We start from the raw sequence: 25127 nt of genomic DNA, 5'->3' as shown, positions 1-25127 counted from the left end.
CACCATTTTGTCTTTAGAGTTCGGGTGGCTAAATTGGTGCTCATTATTATTAATATTTCTCATTTCCGTTTTCAGGGAAAAACTCACACAATTACACCGTGTGTAGTGTTATAATGTCGCGGACTATTAAACGCCTCCGCACATGTTTCCGGCTCTGCAAAGTGAAAACGCACAGGTTTGTTTAACTACATCCCCGTTTCAATCACAGCCCGTCAGTGCAATTAAACCTGCTGATCTCATGAGGTGTCACTCTCGAGTACTTCCGGCTTCGCTTTTATCCCCTTAAACAAACCTAGCCTCATCTATTTTGATTTCCAGCTGGTGTTTCATACTGTGAATTTGTTTTCCACACATTACGCGCTGCACGCTTCAGTAAGCCGCCGTGTTGGCGTAATACTGCGAGATATTTCTGTTTTCAGAGAGCTATCTTGTGAGTCAGGTTCAGCGTCTTTGGTGGGAGCGCTGTCCCTTTAAGAAATGGGCGGAGCTTGACTATTGAACTTATTACTGTTGTCTGCAGTGATATCATAACACTGCAATATGAAGGAGCGCTCATATGGTCGCCACCCGTCTTCATCCCCAGGCGATCCCTGAGACAGGTCAGTAGTTGAGACATTGTCAGATTCACCGACTGTCCTTGACCCGACGCTGCAGCCTCTTGAATCCCTAATCTGTGTTCAGCTGCTGTTGCATTTTATTTTTTTTTCCATACCACAGGAGGCTCGGCATGCCTAAATTCCTTAATGTCGTCAAAAGCTCACTTCCTCCACTGTGCTAGTTGCGCTCATTATTTATGGGAAGCATAGCTGGTTTCCTCTGGAGCGTGTTTCTGAGAGGGAGCTGCTGAAGGGTGCAGGACAGGACAGGGCTAGGCCTGCTGCTGCTGTCAATTCAGATAGGACACATCCACTCTGGCCCAAAGGGATGTGAGCCCTGTGATGCCTAGTGAGTTGCAAAAATGTGTCTTTTGTGGATGGAGGCAGATGCATTCTTGTGTCATGATATGAGCTGAGGCATAAACCTGACTAGTGCTGCTGCAGCTGCACGGTGCTCTGGGTCAGAAAATACAGGATATGATCCATTTTAGTGGCATCACGTTGCTATTTTATAACTGACTGTAGTTTTACTGTTGCTTTACACATCATTTGGAGGTGTAAAGTTCCTCAACACTGGCAATCTTGGAATCGTAACCTTGAATGTGCTGATTATATGGATTGATTGACAGTTTAATTGGATTGGAAACCTGGCTTCATTTCTCTGCACAGTGTTGTTCATTTGCTTGTGGGGCACAGTGGCCATAGATTTTGTGTCCCACTCTCTTTGAGTTTGGAAAATCAGTGCATACTTTATAATTTATGCTGTCACTTTCTCTTTCTTGGATAGGTGCTGTAACTGGGGCATGGATGGCACGGGGAGCAAGAGGAGGAGGAAGGATGCCAGTTGAGCCCCTCGGTCCTCTGAAAGTACCACCACTGCCAGCATCAGACTAAGAGAGAGAGAGAGAGGAAATGGCTCAGTCTGTGAGGAGGCCTGAGACTCTGGGCACCATGGACCTGAAGCTTCAGCGGGACACAAACAGGACCAGCTACTTTGGCAACGTCAAGACCAGGTCAGACTTAGTATTACACATGGATTACTGCAACAAAAGAAAGCATTATGTAGACTTGCGACAAGTTTGACTGGCATTCGCTACCCAGATCTCAGCATCCACTTCTGTTTTTCATTCCTCTGCTTTAATATTATGTAAAGGTGAAATGTTCGCCATGCACAAACCGGGCGTCATGACACAACAACAACAGCAGGAATGCTGTGTTAGCATAAAAATGCCCATTTTCATCAGATGTTTTTTTTTTTCTTCTCCTGTCGGGGAAGGACTAAACACGCCATCAATGTGCATCATGTGGGTGAGAACTACAGCAGCTTGCCAGGAACTCACTTTGCTAGCCATAGCACTAGAAGCTCCCACTCTCCTATAAATAACTCCTATCAGACTGTGAACGCAGCTCTAAACAGCAATTCAGTCTTCCAGCAGCCCAGCCACTGAATTGTTCATTTCTTGTTATCTGGGGCATACATTTGGTGTGTTATTACAGGCTTTAGTTGTTTTTCAGAATTAGGTGCAACTGCATGTGTTTGTGTGTTTTGTGTACTTATATAATATTGCTAAGTCTCAGTACCAGACTGCCAGGGAAATTCCATGATTCTCGATACCTGACTCTTCATCAGGGCAAAGACAGAAATCCCATTCAGCATACGCTTCTTTATTTAAAATCTCTACGTAAATATTAACAAGTGAACAGACTGACAGAAGTATTTAAACTTCATGGCTATACACAGTTACAGAATGAAGTATCAAGCTGCGCAATACTACCAATGCTAAAAACACTGGTGCTTGAATCATTTTCACAACAGTGGTATTGACTACCTAAGTATTGATTGCTAAGACATCCCTACTTGAAGATAGTCTAGTGGTATACAATGACATTGCAACTTTTTTTGGCTTTCCCTCAGGCTGGGCTCCAAGCTGTCTGCTGGCATCACACAGCCACCAGAGGTCAGTAAGCGACCCTGGGAGACCCAGCCTCAGGCCCGAGTTGCCCAGGAGTCCACAGCCAGCGGCCAGCATCACCATCAACCCTTTGTGGGTCGGCCGCTCAACCACATCCCCCACATCAGGAACCCCAAGCTGCGGCAGTACTACCTGCAAGGTGCTCATGAAATGAATTGATAACCAGGGCAACGCCTGGGCTATTTGCATTTGCAAAAATCATTATATGATGGCTGTATCGAGGCTATTAGCATTTGCATGTCTTAGACTTATTTTCATAACTGGCAGTGGAAAGGCATGGCAGGTGCAGACAGAGAGACACTACCTTGTAGCTAGAAGCATTTGTGTAAAAAAAAAAAAAAAAAACTGAATCATGTTTGACACTGAAATGAAACCAAGCCTAGACGAAGTGACAGACATGAAGCACATGACTTACAGTTTCCTCATAGTTAGGCTGTGTCATCAACAGACATGAGACAGGAAAAGCAAGGGGGTGGGGGTGTGGGGTGTCTGGGACTGGTGGATGATATGCTGATTAGAAACAATAGGATGATATTTCTTCACAGGCACTTCATGGGAGCTGAACAACACTGCAGTGCAGCAAGGGGAGAAGAGTGGAGCGCCAGATGACAGATCAAGCGGCAGGGTTAGTCACATGACTCAGTTTTTTTTTTTTTTTTTTTTTTTTTTCTTTTCTCTCAGAAGCCCAGAACTCAGTTTTTGATATCGTTGTTTATTTCTGGGAGGCAGAGTAAGTGTCTTTAGCAGTGAAGGCAGGTAAGGTGATGATTGTCAAAGTGACAGATGATTTGTTGCTGGTGTCCTATCGGTATCCTAGCACAACCTTATAAATCACTTCCAGTCCAAAATATTTATAGAATGCTTTTAACAAGTAGGTTTGTCACAAAGTGATTTCCTAAATACAAGGCACACAGAAACAGATAAAAAGGATAACAAAACATGGTATATGTACATCACAAATGCCAGGAAATGGGCCCCTGAGCTTGTCTGTGTGTGTGTGTGTGTGTGTGTGTGTGTGTGTATGCATTGTAAGCACTTTCTCGCAGAAGTGATCAGATAATAGCTCACCACACCAAACACAGATGCAACAGGTAATTAGTCTCAGAATATATGGTTGTGAAAGAGATGATAAACAGCGTTCAAGGTTCAGTGCCTGTGTGTCCGAGTGGCCACAGCTGCTGTGACACCATGGGAAAGCAGGGTCTGTTTCAGAGCCTCTACAGCAGATACAGCAGGAGGAATGTTTATTCTAGGGCTTTCTGTCAGGTATGTTTCTAACACTGTTGCTGTTAAGCGTGGACAGAAAAGAGAACTGTGTCTTGATCTTTCTGTCCGCCCACCATAGCGTGTATGTCATCATGCATGACCAAATTTGCCACGTGTATTACTATTTTAAGTAGGGTTAATATTAGTATTAGTGTTACCATTTTAGTAGCATAATTATGTTCCAAAAAATACATTGATGCTACCTTTACAAAATGTGCTTCTAGAAAAGGGAGCAAACACAATGAGCATGTGTAACTTTTTACAGCTGATCCTCTAAATGTCTCCCTTGAGTTTCTAATGTTTCAAACTTGGGAAGCACTTGTGATTGATCTCATTCAAATTCAAGATGTAATTCAAATATACATTCATTTTCATGGACCAGTGTTAAAACACTGTGCCTATTAGGTGTAAAGAATATGAATCTTGACTGTTAAAGAACATTAAAGAAACAGGAAATCAGTGCACTCTGTTGTAATTGCTCCAGGTCACAACGTGAAGTTCTCATTTTATGTTGTCTGCTTGTCTCTGGTGCTAACAGTGTTTTAGCAAATCATATTCATCTAAATAGGGATACACACACACACACACACACACACACACACACACACACACACACAGACAGACAGACAGACATACATACATATATACATATGTTCATCCGTGCGCATGCACACATACACTTGCAGATACACACAGCTTTCCTGTGGCCCCATAATCTGTCAGGCACCAGGAATCTAATTTAGGTCAATGGACCCATCTGTCAGTGGATGACACTGAGGCTTGCCTCTCACAGTTTTAACTTTTACGCTGGTTGCAAACAACAAGAGACATTTTACACACAGGCTAATGGACCATACCGATGACTCTGCATGTTTATCAAAATATCTTCAAAATGTGTTTCCCAAAGCGAGCAGTTGTATTTTAGAACTCCGATATAACTTTTCCTACCTCTTATCCAGCCATTGGTTTCCATTCACTCCACCACAATATGAAAATGAACTTTCAGAGACTTCAAACTTTCCTCACACCAGTTTTCTATCATTCTTTCTATGAAGTTTTCCACATCAGTTTCCCTAAAAGTGGCAGCACTGTTGTGTTTTGATGATGCCTGCATGATTTGCAAAATGTTTTATTGTAATGTAAAATGTGGGTAAATTATAGTACAGTGGTATGGCCCTTTAAGATCCAGTTAGATGATGCGTGTTTTAATTGGTATTGAGTGGAGGCACATTGCCAGACCTACATGATCGATGGCAAGGGGGATTTGAATCTACAGTAACATTAGGCTACGTGTGAGCTCTCAGAGCTCCTCAGTATTGAATGTAGTGTCCCGTCCCATAGTAAACAGGCCATTCTGGGTTTTTTGTATCTGTATTTTCCTCCAAGGGCCTCCCAGAGGACACGGTGTTCAGCGTCACCTCTCAATTCAACAGCAACAGCCAATCTTCAGCAGACGCCACCAAGATGGCCCACGCTCCCCCATATTCCTCTTCACATTTGTCCTCCACATCCTCTACCCTCGTCCCTCGAGAGGTAAGAGTCAACCGGAACTAGATGCTTGCTGCATACAGGATCATGTCACCTTGCACGTGATATGATACAGTACTAGTTAAATATGTAATATGATGATAACACCTTGAAAACACAGCATCAAAATGCCCATCCTGATTTGGGTCCACTGACGATATGTGCTGCTTGTTTCGTTGTTGTCTTGTTTCCTTGGTTTCTTGTCACAGATTTTGGATGACACAGAAAAGAATCTATAATTTTAAGTCTGTTAATGCTGTGAAATGAATTTGAAATGCAAAACAAGGCCTCACCTTTTCTGCTGCATGACTTAGACTAATAATATACAACTGTATGCCTTGAGCCAGGAAATAGACATTTTCTCTCTCAAACACTTGTCATCCATCTATGTTCACTGTTGATTTAGTGAAAGAATGCCGATTGTACCTGGATAATTTACATGGTTATACAAAAAACATCAACTGCGGAATCCACAACCTCCATAAATCAGGTCGAGCTACGATAAGACCACAGACAGCGGAGAAATGCAGGTAGAAAGAGGAAGTAGTTACTCCTGTCAGTATTTATGTCAATGAGAGACTTACAGCTCTATTCTTGTTATGGCTTCCATTTTGAAGCAGCTACTTGTACCGAAGGGGAAAAAGACCTCCACTATTCAAGGATCTTCTCTACCAGAAGTGAACTTGGATGCTGAAACTGAACTAAGGCTGCAAGCAGAGCTGGAGGCTGATGCACAATCCTCTGCCACACTCCCTGCTCAGCCCCACTCCCCCTCACCAGAGGCTGAATATGACAAGCTGCTGGTAAGAACAAACAAAAAAAGCCCTGTGCAATAGACACAGAAAGGAAAGTTCTAATTCTGAATAATTTTACAAGATATATATATAATTAAATTTAAGAGCAAGAAAAGTAAATTATTCATGGAGTGTTTTCATGTTTCAGGGTAATTAATATTGATTGCTTTCAAAGTAGCATAAAAGGGAATTCCACAACAAACATTTATCCCATTCAAGATGTCATGATATGGAAACTTAAGTTCAGTTCAGGTTTTGTGAAAGGAAAGATGTGGAACAGTGAGAAAGTGCATTTTACTGGTGCAGTGGTCGTCCCTATTGGTAGGTTTTTTTATGTTAGTTTTTCACCTCCGCCAGTGGAGCTGGAAGGGAGTCATGTGTCCGCCACATTTTGTCTGTTTGTTTTGTTTTGTTTGTTTGTTAGCAGGATTTCTCAAAACGTTTTGAATAGATTCGCATGAAACTTGGTGGAAAGGTTGATCTTGGGCCAAGGATGCACAGATTAGCACTGATTAGCGGTGGGCGTGATTAACTTTCAATGAATATTCAACATGTGCTACTGGCATATTTACAACTGCATAGTGTTGGCAGAGTTATGCTCTCTACTGAGTGCTTTTTTCCAGTTAAACATTCAGTAATTAATCCCAGTGTTGGATAAGCACAAATAAGTAAGATAATACAGACAATTCACAAAACTGACAGCAACATTACTCTGATATTTGCTCCTAAAATAAATATTGTTGCTCTGGCAACTGACAAATTAAGGTAAATCAGAAGTCTTCACTTTGCTCTTTGCCAGTGCACGGGTGTGTGACAGAAAGCTACGGGCGTTTTACTTTCCCCACTGTATCTTTAACAGAATGACGGAGTATTTTAAAAGAGGGCAATAAAAAACAAAGAGATGGATATAAACGGATTTTGTCACTGGCCGTTACTTTTGGGAGCACCATGCATTTTTAAAGATCATTAGAGCACTAATCATCCCTGAAGAGGAATGAGCAGAAGTCGTTACCTTGGAAACAAGCACAGCTCAAGAAATATCAGTCAAAATGTTACAGCGAGCGCAGAGTGCAGGTTAACGCTATGAAGAATGCTGATGAATAATTCGGTGCTTAGAGTGCAGAAATCTCTCAGTAGGGATGATTTTTGGTAAATCTGTGCCACATAGTTAAGAACCTCAGAAGTCGTGTTTCACTCAAAGTATGACATCGCTCAATAGAGAGGGAGATAATGCTGGCCTGTAAAAACCTGTCTGGTTAATGGCACTTATTGATTGTTTCTTCAAGTTGCTGTTCTGCTCTACTCAGAATTGAATTGTCAGCACTGCAGCTTAGAGAGAAAACAGTAAAGCATGCATTAAGCACTATGAGACTACAGTGTTGTACAGGAGCTACCTTACAGAAATGAAATGCAGTGGGTAATGTTTCTGGCTTTATACACCATCCACATATTTAGACACATATAAACACACTGAAATATTGAATTGTAAATGAGAAATGAGATGGAGCATGAAATGTAGTAATGTTCCTTTGCTGTTGTATCACCAGACAGGCTCAACAGTGAAATGTGTCTCATGATATTATGACAATATAGAAAACTGAGATGTCGTCCTCTGTATGTTACACTGCTGTAATGTGACTTTGGGGGATTGTGACAGGATGTGGAGGCGGTACCAATGCCAGATGGACAGCTATGCCTACTGGCTCTCCCACCAGAGTGCTGCCAGGGCGAGGGGCCCGGGGCCATGCCGTACCTCAAGCTCGTCTGTCGCTACATCACCGACCGCAAGGTGGGTGAGATCATTTTGGGTCTGTGAAACTGAACGCTAAATTTTGAGGGTGGTCATGTATAGTCACTCTTTGTAGCAAGTCAAAGTCTGCACTTCAAAAAGACGTCCAATAATAATACCAGCACAGACTTGCAATTACTTCAAAATGGCATTATTCTCTAGATAAGGGCAAGATAATTACCATAAACTAAAATATAGATGAAAACTAGTCATCAGCAGATATAAAAGTTGATACAACTGTGTTGAGGAACTGAACTTACACTATCATATCTCCTCGCAAAACTTTTTCTGTTTATGTTCAGGGTAATTAAGAGTAAAAGAGAGTGAATTTTGGGTGCCATTTATTTAGTGTCTTTACTGAATGTTAACTACATAACAAGGTTGCAATGTGCTCTAACCTTTTTGGTGTCCAGGACCCACAGATTGATACTCATCAGGCTGCAGACCCTTATTTGACAAGATTTAGTTATTCCATAACAGTGAAGAGTGTGAAATCTACTGTATGATCAGATTAGTCATTCTCATGCATTCTGTCATTGGGCCTAATCCAATGAAACAATAGTGAAATTAAAATATTTTTCATTTTTCTGGGGACCCCCTGGAACCCTCTGAAGGACGTCTTGGGGTCCCTGGACCCCAGGTTGAGATCGCTGCTCTAGCTCGCCATCATTGTTTTCGACACTTGGATTGTCAGAGTGTTTAATTTCTGCAGCATGAAACCAAATCATGGAAGTTAGATAACTGTAAATCGTGATATATAATTTGTGCTGCAAAAGACTGGTTGCAAATGTACAAGCTACTCTGTAGTTTAGTTTTAACGAACTGAAATTTAACTGAAAACTGAAATTGAAATGAAAGATGAACTATGAAAAATCCTAAACAGTAACCTTAGATGAGTGGACAGTTTTCTAGGAAGTCTGATGGAATCAATAAAATTCTCTCTCTCTCTCTCTCTCTCTCTCTCTCTCTCTCTCTCTCTCTCTCTCTCTCTCTCTCTTTTCTCTCTCCCTCTCTGTCTCTCAGGGTGTGGTGTCAGGTATCTTATTGGTGACATCTAATAAGATTTTCTTCGACCCGTGTAAGACCCATCCCCTGGTGAAGGAGCATGGCTGCGAGGAGTACCTCCTGTCATGCTCCGTCGACTCTCTGGCATCTATTTCCTTCTTCTCAGACATCACACATGTTCACTTCAGCTCTAACCAGTACAGGTTGGCACTGACTTACTGCTGCTAAATTAAATATGCACACATCAGCTTTATACCCACAAGGTCAACACAGGAATAAATATGTTTTAACTTGTAGGAGGAAAGGGAAGAAAATTATCCAGAGGTGTAAAACAGCCATCAGCCTAGAGGGAAGCTCCTCTAACCAGAGAGGAGAGGCTTCGCCAGCTTCATCAGACCTGCAGTCGAGTCTGGCTCTCAGCCCGAATAATCAGGTTTCTGAGGATGAGGGGACGGAGGGCAGAGACATGGCCGAGGCCGAGAGGGAGCTGGATAGCAGCCCACTGGAGGAGCTGGCCGAGCAGTCTGCAGGGGGGCTGGGGGTGGCTGTCCTGAGCAGTGCTGCCACCTTCTGTTGTGTAGGACAAGATGCGGGCAGTAAAGTAAAGACGGAGCTGCGGCACGCAGACGAGACTCAGACAGCAGGTAGGAGTCTGAATTACATTTTCATCATGTTGATACTTTTTTTTTGGCAGTTTTCTTAACAATACTTCCATCTGCATTTCTCTGTATGTTTCAGTGCCTCGTAAACTTTCGTCAGGTAGTGCTGGGGGTCTGATGTTCGTCCGGCTGCGGGTCCAGTGGTCTGCAGGGAAGAAAAAAGGCATTGGAGGCCTTCAGCTGGGGTCAGCCAAAACCTCACCCAAAAAGGATGCCTGGCTGGCCCTGTCACAAGAGAGGTACAGATGGTGGTGGAAAAATAGTCCAATAAGTAGTTTAAATACAGTAACATAAACCTAATGCTAGACAGAGGATTGTGCCTTCTTTCATATAATTGCAAATTTAAAAAAAATAAAAATGTAAAAAATCACGTATTATTACCACTATTGACATAATAGGATATAAAGTCAGTTTCAGGTCACTCTACACTAGTTCTTAGTTTGCTAACATAATTGCTCTTAAGATAAGATAAGATAGATGTTACTTTCTGTTCCATACAGCTATTATGTAACATACAAACATCTAGATTGCTTAGTTACATGAGTTACCAGATTTGAGATATTAATATAGGTTTTTGAACAACCACAATGTGCAAATGTGCATCATACTCACATTAATGAGTCTTCAGAAGCCCATTCACATTTACAGAACAGTCATGGCATGGTGTTCTGTCTTCGTCATGCATCTTAAAAGTGTCGTAGCTGACCATTTGTTTTCAGGTTTCGTGGCTGCCTGCATCACTTCGCTCACTATGTCCTTACTGGGGACACATCAGGATGCATGAGCGTTTACTCTGTAAATGATATCTGGTCAAATGCATCCCAGATGACCTCGGCAAGTGGTTTGAGTGATCCAATCACCCAAAGTGTAAACAGGGTCCTTGTCAAACCCGTTCAAGAACAGGTTTATGTCGTCAGCCCTGACCCGCCTTTTCATTCTGCTAATTTATCCTCCATACCTCCTTTGCACTGATTTGCTGCAGAGTGCAATCAGTCCTCGCTCCGTAGGTGTTCTTTCCATTATGGATTCTCCTCTTCAGCTCTGTCTGCACACACTCAGCTCAGGATTTAATGCTGTTTAAACATTTTGGACGTCAGTTTCTTTTTGCAGAAGAGGACACCCAAACAGGCCACTTCAGTTTAATATCAACATTCAGTCCCCTCTCTTCCCTGTCCACTCACTGAACATTAACATCCAAACACAACACTCTAATTGCAGCCCGGACTGTGTCTTTCACCGAGATCATTCCTAGTTCATACTCTGTCACTATGGTGACGTAACTATAGGGGCTGTTTGTCATTTCAACAATCCTGAATGGCTGCTTTCTCTTCACCTTGTAGCTCAGATGAGCTGTATGCCTACCTGAGCCGCTGTCGGCCAGACCTCTGTATAATAGAGGGAAGAGAGGAGGACGTAGAGGCAGAAGGCGACGAAGAGGAGTTTGTAGTGATTGAGGGCAAAGAGGAGGAGGAAGAGGAGATCGAGGAAGAGGTGTTGCAGAGGCATCGCCGCTCAGGCGAAGACTGGGAGGTGAGTGGGTTCATTCTGGTCTTGCAGGTGCAGCTATTTGAGAGTAAATAACTGGCCTATATGCTCAGTGAACTTGAAAGACATGTTGTCACTTGGACATTTTTGGAAATAATGAGGCTTCACTGGGTGTGTGTTTTCTTAGACAAAGTTGCCTTGTGAGCTACTAGAACTGGAGCTAATAATTCTATTTTTATTTTGATATTTATATATCAATATATGTTTCAGATGGTGTTGATGGAGGAGAGTGGGGACAAGCCAACCCTTGTCATTGACAGGGACCCTGAGGGAGTAAATGAGATTGTAGATCAGAGCCGCATTTTAGAAGCTTCACATGTGAGAGAGGTGAGTGACATTATGAATCATTTACGCACACAGGGATCTCCCCAGGCGTGGGGGGAAAAATTTGCCTCAGCTGGGGTTAAATGTAACAGAACGTTAAACAAATTTTATGCCGTTCTGAGCATCAAAGATTTAATCTAGCAAAATGTACTTCATTTAAAAGCACAGTTCACTTAAAATATATTAAAAAAAATAGTTTGTGTTTAATTTGGCGAGGCTTCTGGTCTGATGTAGTCTTATTTGCCGTGTCCGTCCTGTGAGCTTCCTCAGTTCTTTGTTGTGTTAGCATCTGGCACTGTTCAACCATCTAATCTTTATATACCTCCCACCTATCCGGTTTCTACCCTTTGTTCATTTTCTGCTTCTCCTCTCATCTCTTCCCAGCTATGTGTGGAATTGCCTCCCAGGACTGTCGGCCACACCTGGCAGCTGGTTTACAGTACGTCCCACCACGGCGCCAGCCTCAAGTCCCTGTACCGCAAACTGAGTGGCACAGAGTCCCCTGTGCTCATTGTCATCAAGGATGCACTCGACCAGGTAAACCACACTGTGTGTCATCTCTGATTTCAAGAACAATTTTGCCAAGCAGTCAAAACGGGCTCAAAAATCCCATGTGATCCCATGTGATTGGGCTGTTGGATGGAGGTGTTGTTTTGTGATTCTTTCTCTGTTACAGGTGTTTGGGGCCTTCCTCTCCCACCCGCTGAGGCCTAGTGAGACATTTTACGGCACAGGAGAAACATTCCTCTTCATGTTGCATCCTCGTTTCAAGGCAAGCTGAATCACACCCATCCCCCTAGGGCTCAGCTGTGCTGATTCAACACATAGCAAACCCTCACCAAAACCATTATAAGTACTGTATTTTGTGTCAGGTCCAGATATCAGAGGCAAAACTTGAAAGCCTCTAGATTAATGGAACAAACTTTATTATGGTAGTAAGAGCACATTGCGCAAGTAGCTTGTGATTTACACCCAGTGGCCACTTTATTAGGTAGACCTGCATAATCTGATACAATCCAATACAACTGCCATAAAGTTTCCTATTCTGATGCCTATAATGCTCAGGTTTTCTTTTTGTCACAGTAATAGAGGTGTTCATTCACTTTTATGTTTGGCATTGAACTCATAGTTAGTGGTGCTGTTGTACTGGACTGCATTTTATTGAGAGGTGTTTCTAATATTCTGTCCCCCTCATTTATATAATCAGGGAGGACAAAAAATTTACTAAAATTCAGTCTACTACAACAGCACCACTAACTGTGACCTCAATTCCAAACATAGAGTTGAATTAACATCTCTGTTACTGGGACAAAAGGAATACCTGAGTAAAGATTTGTATTGGATTGTATTAGATTGTACAGGTGTACCTAATAAAGTGGCCACTGAGTGTACATGCAGCTGGGCAACGTGCACACAGTGTGCTTATTAGGATAATGAAGCTTGTTCTGCGTACCTTGTGGCCTAGTTTTGTTGATGTGATTTTTGTGGGGCTGTGTGGAAGCCCTATTTTCCTCCACTGGGTTTAGTGGATGCCAGAGATCCAAAATCCCTAAACAAAATGGCTTACTATATACCCGGACTGGTTTTTAATTAAATTTAATATTCAATCACCCAAGGGTGTAAAGACATAGATAGTCTTTTCAGTATTTGAAATATGAAGAAAATCCCCTTCTTCGGTTCATAATGCTATAAGGTGAATGGATTGTGTGTCTGAGTTTCAGAAGTGTAAAAATAAGATTTCTTTGAATACAGTGTTACTACTAATTGCTGACCAAACAAATTGAAATGTTTTGTGATACTTCTGTCTGTAGTGCTTCAGATGGACCGGAGAAAACTCCTTTTTCATTAAAGGAGACTGGGATTCCTTTGCAATTGGCGGAGGCAGGTAATGTAGTTTCCCACTTTCAAGTACTAATTCATAAACCTTTAACATATATATAATATCTTCTTTGCTGGATGTCTAAACAGAAACGGCTTGCTCATGTACCTATATTTATGTGAAATGCTTTGTGTTTCTGTGAGCACAAAATAGTAGGTGATTTTAATTAGACCGACTTAAAATTCAGACTTATTTCTGTTTATTTTTTCCTCCACTTGTCTGTCTTTTTCCCAGTGGTCATTTTGGTCTGTGGGTGGATGAGGCTTTGTATCTGGGCCGCAGCAGACCCTGTCACACTTTCAACAACTGTTGCCTCTCTGAAACTGATGACTTCCGGGTCATGGAGCTGGAGGTGTGGACATTCAGCTGAGATGACTGGATGACTGTTCCTTTGCATTAGAGGCAGCCCATCTCTGCTGGTTGACTTTATCCAGACAGCATTCATCACTGAACAAAAACACTCACAGCTGCATTACATAACTTCCAAGTTAAAAAAAAAAAAAAAAAAAAAAAAAAAAAAAATCAACCACACTTTGCTGGATTTTTCGGCGATTAATTCCTGTGGATTTTAGTGAACTGAGATGAATTCCACTAATCTGAATTTGGACATCTTAACATGTCGGAGGGGGCTGTAGTGATGGACTATTTTGTGGCTGACTCATTCCTGGGGATTTGGCAACCAAAATGAGCTCTGCTGAACTGAGCCAAGTTGAACTAATATGAAAGCGTAGATAATCTGGATCCTCATTTTTGAACGGTTTGTGGTATGAGCTTCAGGCAGAGGCTGCAGTTTGCTCTGTAAGATGCTCTGTTAAAGTAACTTCACTATATCTTACCATTTAGGCTAGTACGTGAGCTGTCCTCCCTGGTTCCCATAAGTACAGCTCAGCTTTGCCAGGAATCTTTCCTCCTCATGGTGCCTCATTGACTAAATAAGTGAAGCCTGAATTTCACCTTACAAGAGCACTTGGATCTCCAGTTTGAAAAAAAATTCTCTTCCTGAAGAACATTTGGACTTTGTAATGCATTCAGAGCTTCATACATATCTATTCTGCACTCTCTCTGTTTGAAGCATTGACTCAAGTGAACATGTACAAAAGCTGGATGAAAGGGAAGCTTTAGAGTTATTTAAAATTAATGCAATCCAGTCCTTCATCTGTGTCTGTAAACTACTCTCATCAGTCCTCTGATACTGATGTACCTTGCTCACATTGTACAGTACTGTAGATAACCTAATAAAAATCAGCACAGCGTTAAAATGTGACAACCACTGAAACATCACTTTTTGAGTGTTTGCTGCACTGTACAGTGCAAAGTCTGTGTTGCCAAAGAAAGCACATTTGAATTTGTAACAAAGAGTTTTATTTCAATGTGTGCAAAAATGGCACTTTCAGGTAACAGAGTGTTTTCCCCAGAGGCTATAAGCAATCAGATGATTATTTAATATGGACAAGGTCATGTATGACCTTAAAACTGTAAGGCTTTGAGAAAGTCACATTCAAACTTAATTTTTGATTTACCAACATGTCAGGATCTTTGCTCCGGGGTCAAAACAAAGTTGAGGAAATTCCTAGCATCTCCTTCACTAAATTTTGCAAAGATGACAGTGAAAGATGATGCACAGGGATAGGGATAAGCTCTTCAACAGATTCCCCAAATGGTGCTTTTAAATTAACCCCTTTACTTAAAACTTTAGATACTAAGAAAAGGGGGAAAAACCAATCTGACTGCAGCACAAGAAAGGATAATAAAATTACACAGTAGCATTTGCCTTTCAGTAATGGAAAGCAACAACAAAAAGGCAAAGATCATGACCATGACATGATCATTTGGTGATCATGTGATCATTTCACTAACACAGCGACAAGTGGCCGATGATACTTTACTTAACAGCTAATCTAGCTACAAACTAGTTCCTGTGCACATTACATATGATTTTCTTTGGTGTGGTCACATTTGACTGCCATATGGGCAGGTTCCCCAAAATGGAAAATCTCCAGAGCTCAACATTTGGTTTCATACTCAAAACACAAGAAAACAACTGAATTACGTCTTTTATGTGCCACTCCGGTTTTGTTTTTCCTGCTGCGTTCATCCTCTGGGACGGAGAGGGGTGTTCCCTGCAGCAGCCTCAGCAATAACATCAGGCCTTGTCCAGCTCACAGAAAGCTTTCAGGCAAAGCCGTCACAAACTGCCCAAGCTCAGCTACAGACAACATCTGCACCGCCCTGTCTCCAGGCAGCAGGAAAACTCAAAAGACATACTTCTCTGTGGTTCAGTCCTCAAATATTGCACACATAACACTGATATAAAATACAAAATATGGAATGTTAGGTTGTGATTATCTTTTTCTCTCATGTCAACAGAATGGGCATTGTTCAAGACAAATATTGCAGAAAATTCAATCAGCAACTACAAGCAGAGAGACACTACATCTAGATGTGTTGCCACTGCTCACTGTGCATGGCCTTTGCATTTCATCAAAATATATGGATAGTAACAGTAAAACTGCTTTTTCAGATTTCATTTTCTCGTTAGATCTTTTACTGTGAGCTATAATACAAATACTGTATATTTAAACTTAATTTATAAAACCTTGTTGCTGACCAGGTGAGAGGCCTAAATAAATATTACTAGAAAAAAAAGCAAAACTGGAAGAAGGCAAAAATGTTTTTCAGCTGCCAATACGCTTGGAAAAAAACATCCCAAACCCACAAGTAGGGGGAGTTTCAATATCTCTGATCATTATCCAGAGAAATTACCACAATTTCCTACAATTTCCTAGCCTCACTGTCTCATTTACACACTCACTCACTCACACACACACACACACACACACATACATACACACTACTGTATCTGGTACTCCTTTGCTTTCTCCAACCCCTCCTTGAGGAAGTTGATGTAGGTGGAAGTGGACGGGTCCTCAAACCCTCCGGAGAAGCTGAAAGTAGCTCCTTCCTCTTCTGGTTTCATGGCCGTCTGGTCGAGGAAGTAGTTAGCGTTGATGTGGTGGACCTGCAGCCATTAGAAACACAAATAAATTATTATAGATAATTTCCTTAAAATACTGCGCGGTTCCTGCATATTTTTTCTCCAGTTCAAAACTCCATCCTTCTTGCAGACCTCAATTTCATGGCTCCATGTGAAGATTCTGGTCATATTTTAATGTGTGGCAGCAGTGGTTCAGCAGCGGTTCAACTAAACCTCCTCATATCTCTGAAGATTATTCATGTCAATAAATATCACATGCAACAGTGGATCACCTGTTACACAGAAATGTGTAGTAAATGTATGGGGACTGAAAAATGTTTCTTCCCCCAAATATTCCCTTACTTTTTGTGCAGTTTCAAAACTTTTCAAGACATAGACATGATCCTTAAATTTTGTATACTTTTCAAAAACTTTTTGGTTCTTGAAGAGCCCTGTTCTTTACTGGAATGAACTGGATGCCTAAGTGAATGAGGACACCATGGCAAACTTACTCAAAGTGAAATTTTAGTAATTAGGCTTGTTATCTGGGGGATTCAACATTCATTCATCACATGCAACACATTTCAGTGCTAATAGACCATACTGATAATAATCAAAGCGATGACAATCACTTATAATCGAATGCAACAGAGTCATAAATGTACCGTTTTTTTGATTTTGCGCATTTAAAATGTAAGCCAGCTGCTTAAAGATATTAACTGCCGTCAATTTGAATCACCACATAGCTTTATCAGAATAATGGGACAGCACAAAGGTATGTCTGGTTTAAAGAAACTCTTACAGCTATCTTGTAAATGTTATGTGAACAACTTAATAAAAACAGCTTAGCTAAATTGGGATACATTCAGGATCCTGTAAGTGTTTGCCTTCACATGCCTTGAATTACAATCTAAATATAATAGGGATGCTATAGGCAACAATGTGTTTATGTGTGCATCTCACTGTCAACAACTACACATTGCTGTTTGTCAATGTGATCATAAAGGCGCATCTTGGCAGAAATGGACTACATCTGATCCATTTTTTATTGTGGTATTGCAATGTACAAAACAAATGGCCGAGTGGTCAATGACTGCAGGGCGTTTAAATTGTCGACTTGCAAGGGGCAGTGCTACCACTTACAATAGTTCCATTGGGCAGCGCCACCATCATCTCCACAGGGAAGCTGTACTTCTCCAGGTGTAGGCGAGCCTTTTTGCTCAACACAGGATTCTCCTCATCAGCCTGGATTATGAGGAAACAATGGGATTAACTCCAACAACCACTAGAACTCAAGATGACACAGCCATACTTGATGGAACAGAGCACCATTTTTATTGTATTTTGACCATGAGCACACTAGTCTTTTTGCCTGAACCTATAGGGTGTTATACTCTAATGAGTAGAATGGCTGCTCACCTGCATGTCCTCCAGCTCTTTGACCAGGGACCAGCTGCTGATGAAGCTCTGGTTAAGCAAGGCCAGGACGGGCGAACTTTCCAGGACTGTCTCCCGGAGAGTTCGCCCCGAACCTACAGACGTGTGACAGGAAGACAAGTTCATTTCAGGGACTGAACAGTTGCTGTTATGTTTTAGTTTTTCAAAGGATCTCATTAATATATCCTCCAACACAGTGAGGGGAAGGCAGTGGCTTGACTTTTGAGGAATAACTTAACAATAGTGCAATCTTGCCTCCTACAATTGAGAGACATTTAAAAATCAATTCATTTTTGTTCGTCACAGTTGTACAAAAGGCATGCTTTTATCTTATCTCATTCAGACTCCTCATTGTCCCTGTTCCTGCCTCACTCAGAAGTCACTCAGCAACTAGGATTTATCTCCACTGGTTTCATGTTAGATTTAGCATTCATTTTAAAATTCTTCTGGTACATTTAAGGCACAGCTAGGTCTGTCCCCCTCCTCCCTGACTGACTTCCTCAGGCACTTCTTACTGTCGCTTAGTCTAGACCAGGACCAAAGGTGACTGTGCTATTAATCTCATGTCTCTCTGACTATGGATTGACCTGCCTGAAGAACTTCTCTTATTCAGTATCATAATTTGACCTTTTCAACCCTGCTGGTCCCATCAGGGGGTTTGTCATTGCTGTGTGGCTGAGCTTTATTCAAACCCAAAGAACAGACACAGAAAATGGGACACTGTCATACAATATGGAAAAAATGTTTTTCTCTAACTTAATATCAAACTTCTAACTAACTTTAGATACTTTAAGGGACAATTTAGGGGATTAAAATTAATTTTGTAAAACATGCTCATCTCATTTTTTTCTAGTTAATTGAATATTTATTACTCTTGTTTATTCCTCCCAGTACTGCGATTTCTAAACATTACTCTGTAATTTTTGTGCAGGTGCTTTTGAGTGACAATTCCACATTTGTCCCATATGATTTGGATCCAAGTTATAACTCAAGGTTCTAGTGCTAAAAATGTTTTTTAATCATCATATGATCATTACTTCTTAAACTATAATATTGTAGTATATTAAAACTAAATTTGACGTTTTTTCTTGCAGAGGGGGTAATTTCCTTGCTGTGGTGGTGCACCACTGCTAAATGAATGCAGATGACAGCAGCATTACTTACAGTTAGACTTCTTGTTGTTACTGTGTATGATCTTGGCTCTTTGTTTTGATCATAGTGTAAATCATTTAAGCCACATTTCTCTCATAACCTTTTCCAATCCACTGTTTCCTCCCATGTAGATGACTAGGTAATGACGTACATGTTAATTATCTCACCTCAGCAGGACTGGTCATCTAATGCTCCCCAAAGCAGAATGGAGTGCACTAGCTTCTTCTCTGCTTGTGCTCGCTCAAAGGCGTCGGAAAAAGGCAGGTAGGACACCTGTGCACAAAATAAGAAGAAACATCACATCACTGCTTGGGCATGCAGAGCAGCATGCACTGCGGACATGGGGATAATACACAACACAAGAGTTCAAAACAATCAGCAGGAGCCTTGCCTGGATCCAGCTCCCTGAATTAATGTCAACCACACTCCCGCGAATAAAATAAAATAAAAATGCGGTCGGTGCTGACAGCATCAGGGGGCTGGATCTCAGTGGCTAAGGGTAAGAGGCAGCAGTTACATTTAAGGTAGAAATGTCCTGACATAATGCTTCACTTGAATATAAATAATACAACAGCACAAACAAGTTAATGTCAAATCCTCTGTGCTGTGGATCTTTACCTTCTTGAAGGGGTAGAGGATGACCTCCAGATGGCGAGTGGCCTCCTGGCGACTGATCTCTGAGGTCCAGTGGATTTCCTCAAAAACAAACTGGATGGGTTCACCTCCTTCGTCCCGGCTGTCAATGATGTTGCCGTCCTGATCCAGGATGAAGGAGGGAGTGGATGGACTTACAGACTGCAGCTCTAACTGTGAACACACACAAACAGCATTACAGACCGATATCTTAGAAACATTTATTTTGTGACCCAAAACATGGTTCTGCTTCTAAACTCAACGATCAAATTTAACTCTTTTTTTAAATCCCAATATATTTTATTTGTACTTTACTGGGGTTCAGTTCAACTGAATTACAGTATTTTGGGTGTTTCAGCAAAGCATGAATCATATCAGCACAATGCAATATCACACAAATGCATGGCAGGGCCAAGCAATATAGCAACATTATACTGATATCATGATATGAGACTAGATATCGTCTGACATGTTATATATCATAATATTGTGATATGGCACAATTGTTGTCTTTTCTTGATGTTAAAGGCTGCATTACAGTAAAGGGATGCAACATTCTGAACTTATTAGACTGTTATAACTGTTCTATTATTTGCTTCTACGTGCTTGGTCATTATATGCACATAACTTTTGATTGCTTAGAAAAAAATCTCCTGAGTGTAGATATCTTATGACAGCATCAGTAGCCATCCCTACAATATCATCACAATATTGTTATCGAGGTATTTATTCAAAGAAATTGTGATATTTGATTGTTTAAGTATTACCCATCCATGCTCTGTGGTTCATGCAGAGACTGCCTTTTGCTAATACTGTGGATATACAACTAGGTTCAAATGCAGCGACAGGTGTTAGGCCAATGCATACAGGGACAGAGACATAACAAATACTTTAATTTATTTTTAGATAAATAATGAATACATGTATGCTAGCCACTCATCCCAAAGTGTAAATGTACAGTCTGAGTCACTTAATTTGTACCTGAGGCAAGTAACCGATGTCCACCTCCATGTTGCTGCTCTCACTGGCCCCGTACAGCCACTCCATGTCTACATTCAGAGACCTGGGAGACAGGAGGACACGGTATACTAGAGCTCTGACAGCTGACAATATCATATTGAGTGGAGTGTTTGTGTATGCTTGAGAGAGACTGTATTGACTAACCTGTCAGTGGGGACATAGAGGTGGAAGTGGCGGACGTGGGATGCATCCTTAGAGAGGATAATGTTACCCGTGAACTGCCCTGGGGTGAACCAGAAGGGAAAGTCTGGAACGTCATTCAGCTGAAATTCTGCATGAATCCTGCAGAGGTGAAGAGGGCATGTAGGTTAAATAAAGCCTGATGTTTTCCAAGCAATGTAAGATATCCTAAAGAAAGGCTTTCTAATAAAGTTGTAACTTTAAAAGTTGTAACAATAAGCTGTGATGTACAGTAAATGCACTCCAACGGTTTTCTAATGAGTTTGTAATTGGCCAATGAATTGATGATTTTTTTTCATGATGGCCCATCCCACATGGAACTACTTTACAAACCATTAGTTTACAGTAAAAGTAATATAAACAATCATTATCGTTGGCATCCTTCTTGGTCAGATATAAAACTCGATACACATTCAAACAGAAATTCATTTTATAACCACTTCCATATTTCAGAATCTTCTTTAGACAACAATTACTTGTGTTAATCTTATTAAACGAAGCCTCTCTGGCTGTGATACACTGGGCAAATGCAAAACAAAATCTAATTCTAATGAACATTGCATTATGAGGAAGTCTCTGTGGGGTAATGGGCTCGCTCCTCACCTGAAGACGATGTCATAATAAAAGTCGTTGCTGGCACGAATGCAGGCCACTGTGCCCTGAGGAGCGAAACGTGACTTGATGAAGGGTCGAGGGTGGAACATACTCAACAGGGAGTGGATGAGAGCCTGCAGCGGGGGAACAAGACCTGTCAGGCTATGCGTATCAGGAACCCCTGACCCCAGCCATGCATTAAACAGCGTTTTTCTCTAAAATACCTCTTTGCCCTTGGGTGGGGGTGGGTGGTAACGGTTGTTGGGTAGATACCCCGTGAAGATGTTGAGCTCGCTAGGAATCACCCACCAGGTGTCTCCCACTTCACCCTTGTTCTTCGGGGGCAGGAAGGCCCTGAACTGGCTGGCAGAGAAGGTAGAGGAAGGCACTGCTGGGCTCTTCCATGACCGCAGTCCACTTAGGGAGCTGTGGGTAACCTGGGGGAGGAGAAAAGCAGGGGAGGCATCATTTCACTATCAATACAAACAACTCACAAAGAGGAGCTCCTTTAACACATTAGCTGATCTCATTACTCAATATAAAATGCAGTAATTTATTATGAATGTTCTGCTCTGTGATTACTAATTCCATTGTGGGTTCATTGCACATTTGAATCAATTGAACTAACAGATGACTGACCAAAACCGTGGAGAAAAAAAAAAAACTAAATAACTGCAATCATGCCAAGTACCTTCCCATGATGACTGATGATAATAAACAAAAACTGCTTTGACTTTTTTGGGGATCCAGTATTATGAAGAGAAGAGAATGTCATTCAAGACCCATTTGTATAACTTGCATGTATTTATAATGAGGGAAAGAGGGACTTTTCAAGGTTTTTAAAGCCATGCTGTGATCTCTTTGTGGCTGTCCTTTGACCTTGAATTTTTGTGTGATAAATAGCTGTAATAAATCCTTTTACTGCCAATATTTGTCTGATTGCATAATTGGCATTTCTGTGACCTTTGTTGCCACTATTGGAGCTAAAAAAATAGCAATGAATAGACCTCACACGGCCTTTGGATTAAAAAAAAAAAAAAAAAAAGTCAAAATAAGATAGGCATGTCTGTCTGAAAGGCTAAGCTGTTTTACACCTGCATCTATACTAGCATTCATGCTAGTGGTCTGTTCTTATTCTTGTACTTTATATATCAGCTGACATCAGAGGAAAAAATAACCTCAAAAAAACATACTGGGACAAGCAACCAAGCAGTCTGCAACAGTAGGTCAGACACCTTCTCATTACTACACGTTGCAACATGTGTGCGTGATTAGAGATGCTGTGCTGCTATAAAACCTGTACAGTAGAAGAAAAAAGGAGCACACATTCTCCTGAATAAAGAGAGCCTGGCTAGTGTGGTCCTGTCTTACCCCAAGGAATCCATCTTTGCTCTTTGTCATGGTGTTGAGCAGCAGAGGCTGCATTTTGGCCTCCAGTGTCAGAGTCTCTCCATTAGGGTCATGGATCACTTCCTCATCAAACTCCACTGGAGGTGCAATTCCTGCAAGGAGCCATAGAAAGGATCAGAAGTTAATGGACAAACCAGAGCACAGATAAGTGAGCAACATCTGAGCTTTACTCAGTGTGAGGGAATGAGACAGGGCATAAATGGGATAGAGAGGGATAGAGAGAGAGAGAGAGAGAGAGAGAGAGAGAATGAAAGAGACAGAGAGAGAGAGAGAATGAAAGAGACAGAGACAAAGAAAGAGGAGCTAGACAGAGAGAAATATTAAATATTGTATGTGGGGTACCTGTGAGTTTCTCAGCAATGGGTTTAAACTCCTCAGGGCTGAGATAAAGGTCATGGTCTGTGTCTAAGGAGGAGAAGAGGAACAGCCCCTCTGCACCCAGAGTCTTTAAACTCTCTTCCTGGATAAAGAGATACAGAAGGCTGATCCTTATTTTCATTTCACATGCTCCAGAGCATTTCAATGGCATGCGCTACATCCAAACTGGGGCAGCGAGCTGTCTTGAATGATAAGCAGTAAAGTGAGAATGTGAGTGGATGAGGAGTAAGCAACTCAGAGGGTAGTACTGATGATTAGCAAGAAACTATTTTTTCAAAGATTTAATGAGATCTATGGCTCCTAATATATAAAATCACTGTAACTGACTTGTAATATATCTGTGATGCTCAGTAGCGCCCTTGTCGTGATCTTGTTGTATTTAATGGGGGTTTATAGGATGTTTTGTGGCATAACTTTTTGACTGGCGGTTCTGCATGATATTTTAACATTTTGATAATTATATAATAGCCTTCTGAAATCCATTACAACACTTCCACAGTAGTTTTGCATCAGCGTCTGTGCAGTGATTGAACCTCAGCAGTCCTGCTTAGTTGAAGCTCAGCCCAGAGGCTAGATTCCTAGCATGTAATTTAAGAGACCACCCTTTCTCAGACAAACAGTAAATGCGTGCCTACCAGGGTTTGCACAATGGAGGGAAGGGGGGAGGTACAAGAACAGCCTTCTAGAGCCAAACAAATGTGGATTTAACAAGGCGCTGAGTTTTTACCAGCTGTGCCAGACATCCAACCCCCCCTCCCCTAATAAAACACTCTGGGGAGAGGAAAAACCTGCAGAGGGGGTGTTTTTGGTGTTTTCTTCAAGACTGACATTACGTGGCAAAGTGCCTGGTAGGGTAATGTATGTGTCAGACTCTCTGAAAAACCTCCAGAGTGTGTGAGGGCAGCATTAAAAAAAAAAAAAAACTCTTAACACATCGTGATGATCAAAGAGAACTGTAGTAACCCTACAGGAGATGTCAACAAGATGCTATAGAAATATCACCGCGAACAGAGGTCATATTACTGTATATGAAGAAGGTCAAATTGCAGCACACACGCACACTATTAAGTTATTTATCAATGTATCGTTTGTTCGTGACTGCTTTGGCATTCCCGATTAACACTGGATGGCAAAAGTAAGCCTTCGCCAGTATAACTTTGCGTTACAGGTATCATATCTCTACCCTTCCCTATTGACAAACATGTAAGTTATACAAATGAGTCTCACATGACGTTTGAGCAGCTGGGCATCTTGATAGTACTTGATCCCAAAGGCGAGAAGGGGGACAACAGCGAACAACAGCAGCGCCCTGAAGCCTCTGGACATCCAGGAAGCCTTGCCGGGGCCAGGAGGCGACCCTTCCCGGTTCTGGTGTCCATTCCGCGGTGGCGTTTTACTCCTGTCCTCGGAGGATCTTTTATCAACGTCCGCGGCCATCCTCGCTCTCCACTACGGCTATTTAAACGAGGACATGGTCACCGGGCATACGCGTGGATGTACGTCCAAAAAGGCTAATTTACCGGCAACTTAGTCACCTCCAAGTGTAAACTTTGTTCTTAAAGTACCGAGGTTTATGTTTTCCTGTAAACAGACACCGTGCTTTCGCCGACCGTTACCCGGGCTAGCAGCTGCTATGAAACGTTACGCTGGCTGCACAGATTTTCTATTCCCCCACATCAAATCTAAAACAACATGGATCGTAACTGAGCTATACTAAGCTAGCAGGTGATACAGAGTGCAAAAGGAAGTATCGCAATTTTGCCTTCAAAATAAAAGCACCACTATTTCGTCCCATACGAACACAACGCAACCGCTTTGACAATGTTTTATTCTGAATGTTGTGGCCGGAAGCTCAAAGTTTCATTTCTACGCCCCTTACGTACGAGAATAGAAACGCTCGTTTGAAACGTTGTAAACGTCCCTGTCCACATGTTTCCGTGCGTCCTTTACGCTGTCATGGTTGTTGCGCAACAAATCCACTAGAGGGCAGCG

The 25127-nt window shown here is 41.7% G+C and overlaps 2 protein-coding genes across 4 annotated transcripts; one reads left to right on the top strand and one right to left on the bottom strand.

Annotated features, from left to right (window-relative positions):
- The first annotated feature begins 483 nt into the window (after positions 1-483).
- Positions 484-13896, top strand: LOC115380743 (oxidation resistance protein 1). 3 transcript variants are annotated; one of them, XM_030081945.1, is made up of 16 exons: positions 484-599; positions 1384-1609; positions 2512-2708; positions 3115-3193; positions 5218-5368; positions 5983-6165; positions 7814-7945; positions 8969-9153; positions 9248-9594; positions 9689-9848; positions 10950-11139; positions 11365-11481; positions 11863-12015; positions 12155-12250; positions 13290-13363; positions 13592-13896. In XM_030081945.1, exons 2-16 carry the CDS (start codon positions 1509-1511, stop codon positions 13725-13727), a joined length of 2301 nt encoding a protein of 766 aa, XP_029937805.1. In that variant the 5' UTR covers positions 484-599; positions 1384-1508; the 3' UTR covers positions 13728-13896. The 3 variants fall into 3 exon arrangements, with proteins under 3 accessions (XP_029937805.1, XP_029937803.1, XP_029937804.1); XM_030081943.1 differs by having other exon boundaries at positions 5980-6165; XM_030081944.1 differs by having other exon boundaries at positions 486-599; positions 3115-3194; positions 5222-5368; positions 5980-6165.
- An 806-nt stretch (positions 13897-14702) lies between these two features.
- Positions 14703-24861, bottom strand: selenon (selenoprotein N). The gene is made up of 12 exons (XM_030081946.1): positions 24363-24861; positions 23100-23217; positions 22719-22849; positions 21572-21784; positions 21357-21481; positions 20718-20855; positions 20535-20616; positions 19539-19727; positions 19088-19193; positions 17751-17863; positions 17475-17576; positions 14703-16376 (listed from the first exon to the last, which is right to left on the bottom strand). The coding sequence occupies exons 1-12, from the start codon at positions 24570-24572 to the stop codon at positions 16209-16211; spliced, it is 1695 nt and encodes a 564-aa protein (XP_029937806.1). The 5' UTR covers positions 24573-24861; the 3' UTR covers positions 14703-16208.
- Between the last annotated feature and the right edge of the window lie 266 nt (positions 24862-25127).

Source organism: Myripristis murdjan, chromosome 22 (genome assembly GCF_902150065.1).
Source record: "Myripristis murdjan chromosome 22, fMyrMur1.1, whole genome shotgun sequence".
In the NCBI taxonomy this organism is placed as follows: Eukaryota; Metazoa; Chordata; class Actinopteri; order Holocentriformes; family Holocentridae; genus Myripristis; species Myripristis murdjan.
The sequence above is the reverse complement of the archived record's forward strand: the minus strand, read 5'-3'. Positions and strand labels throughout refer to the sequence as shown.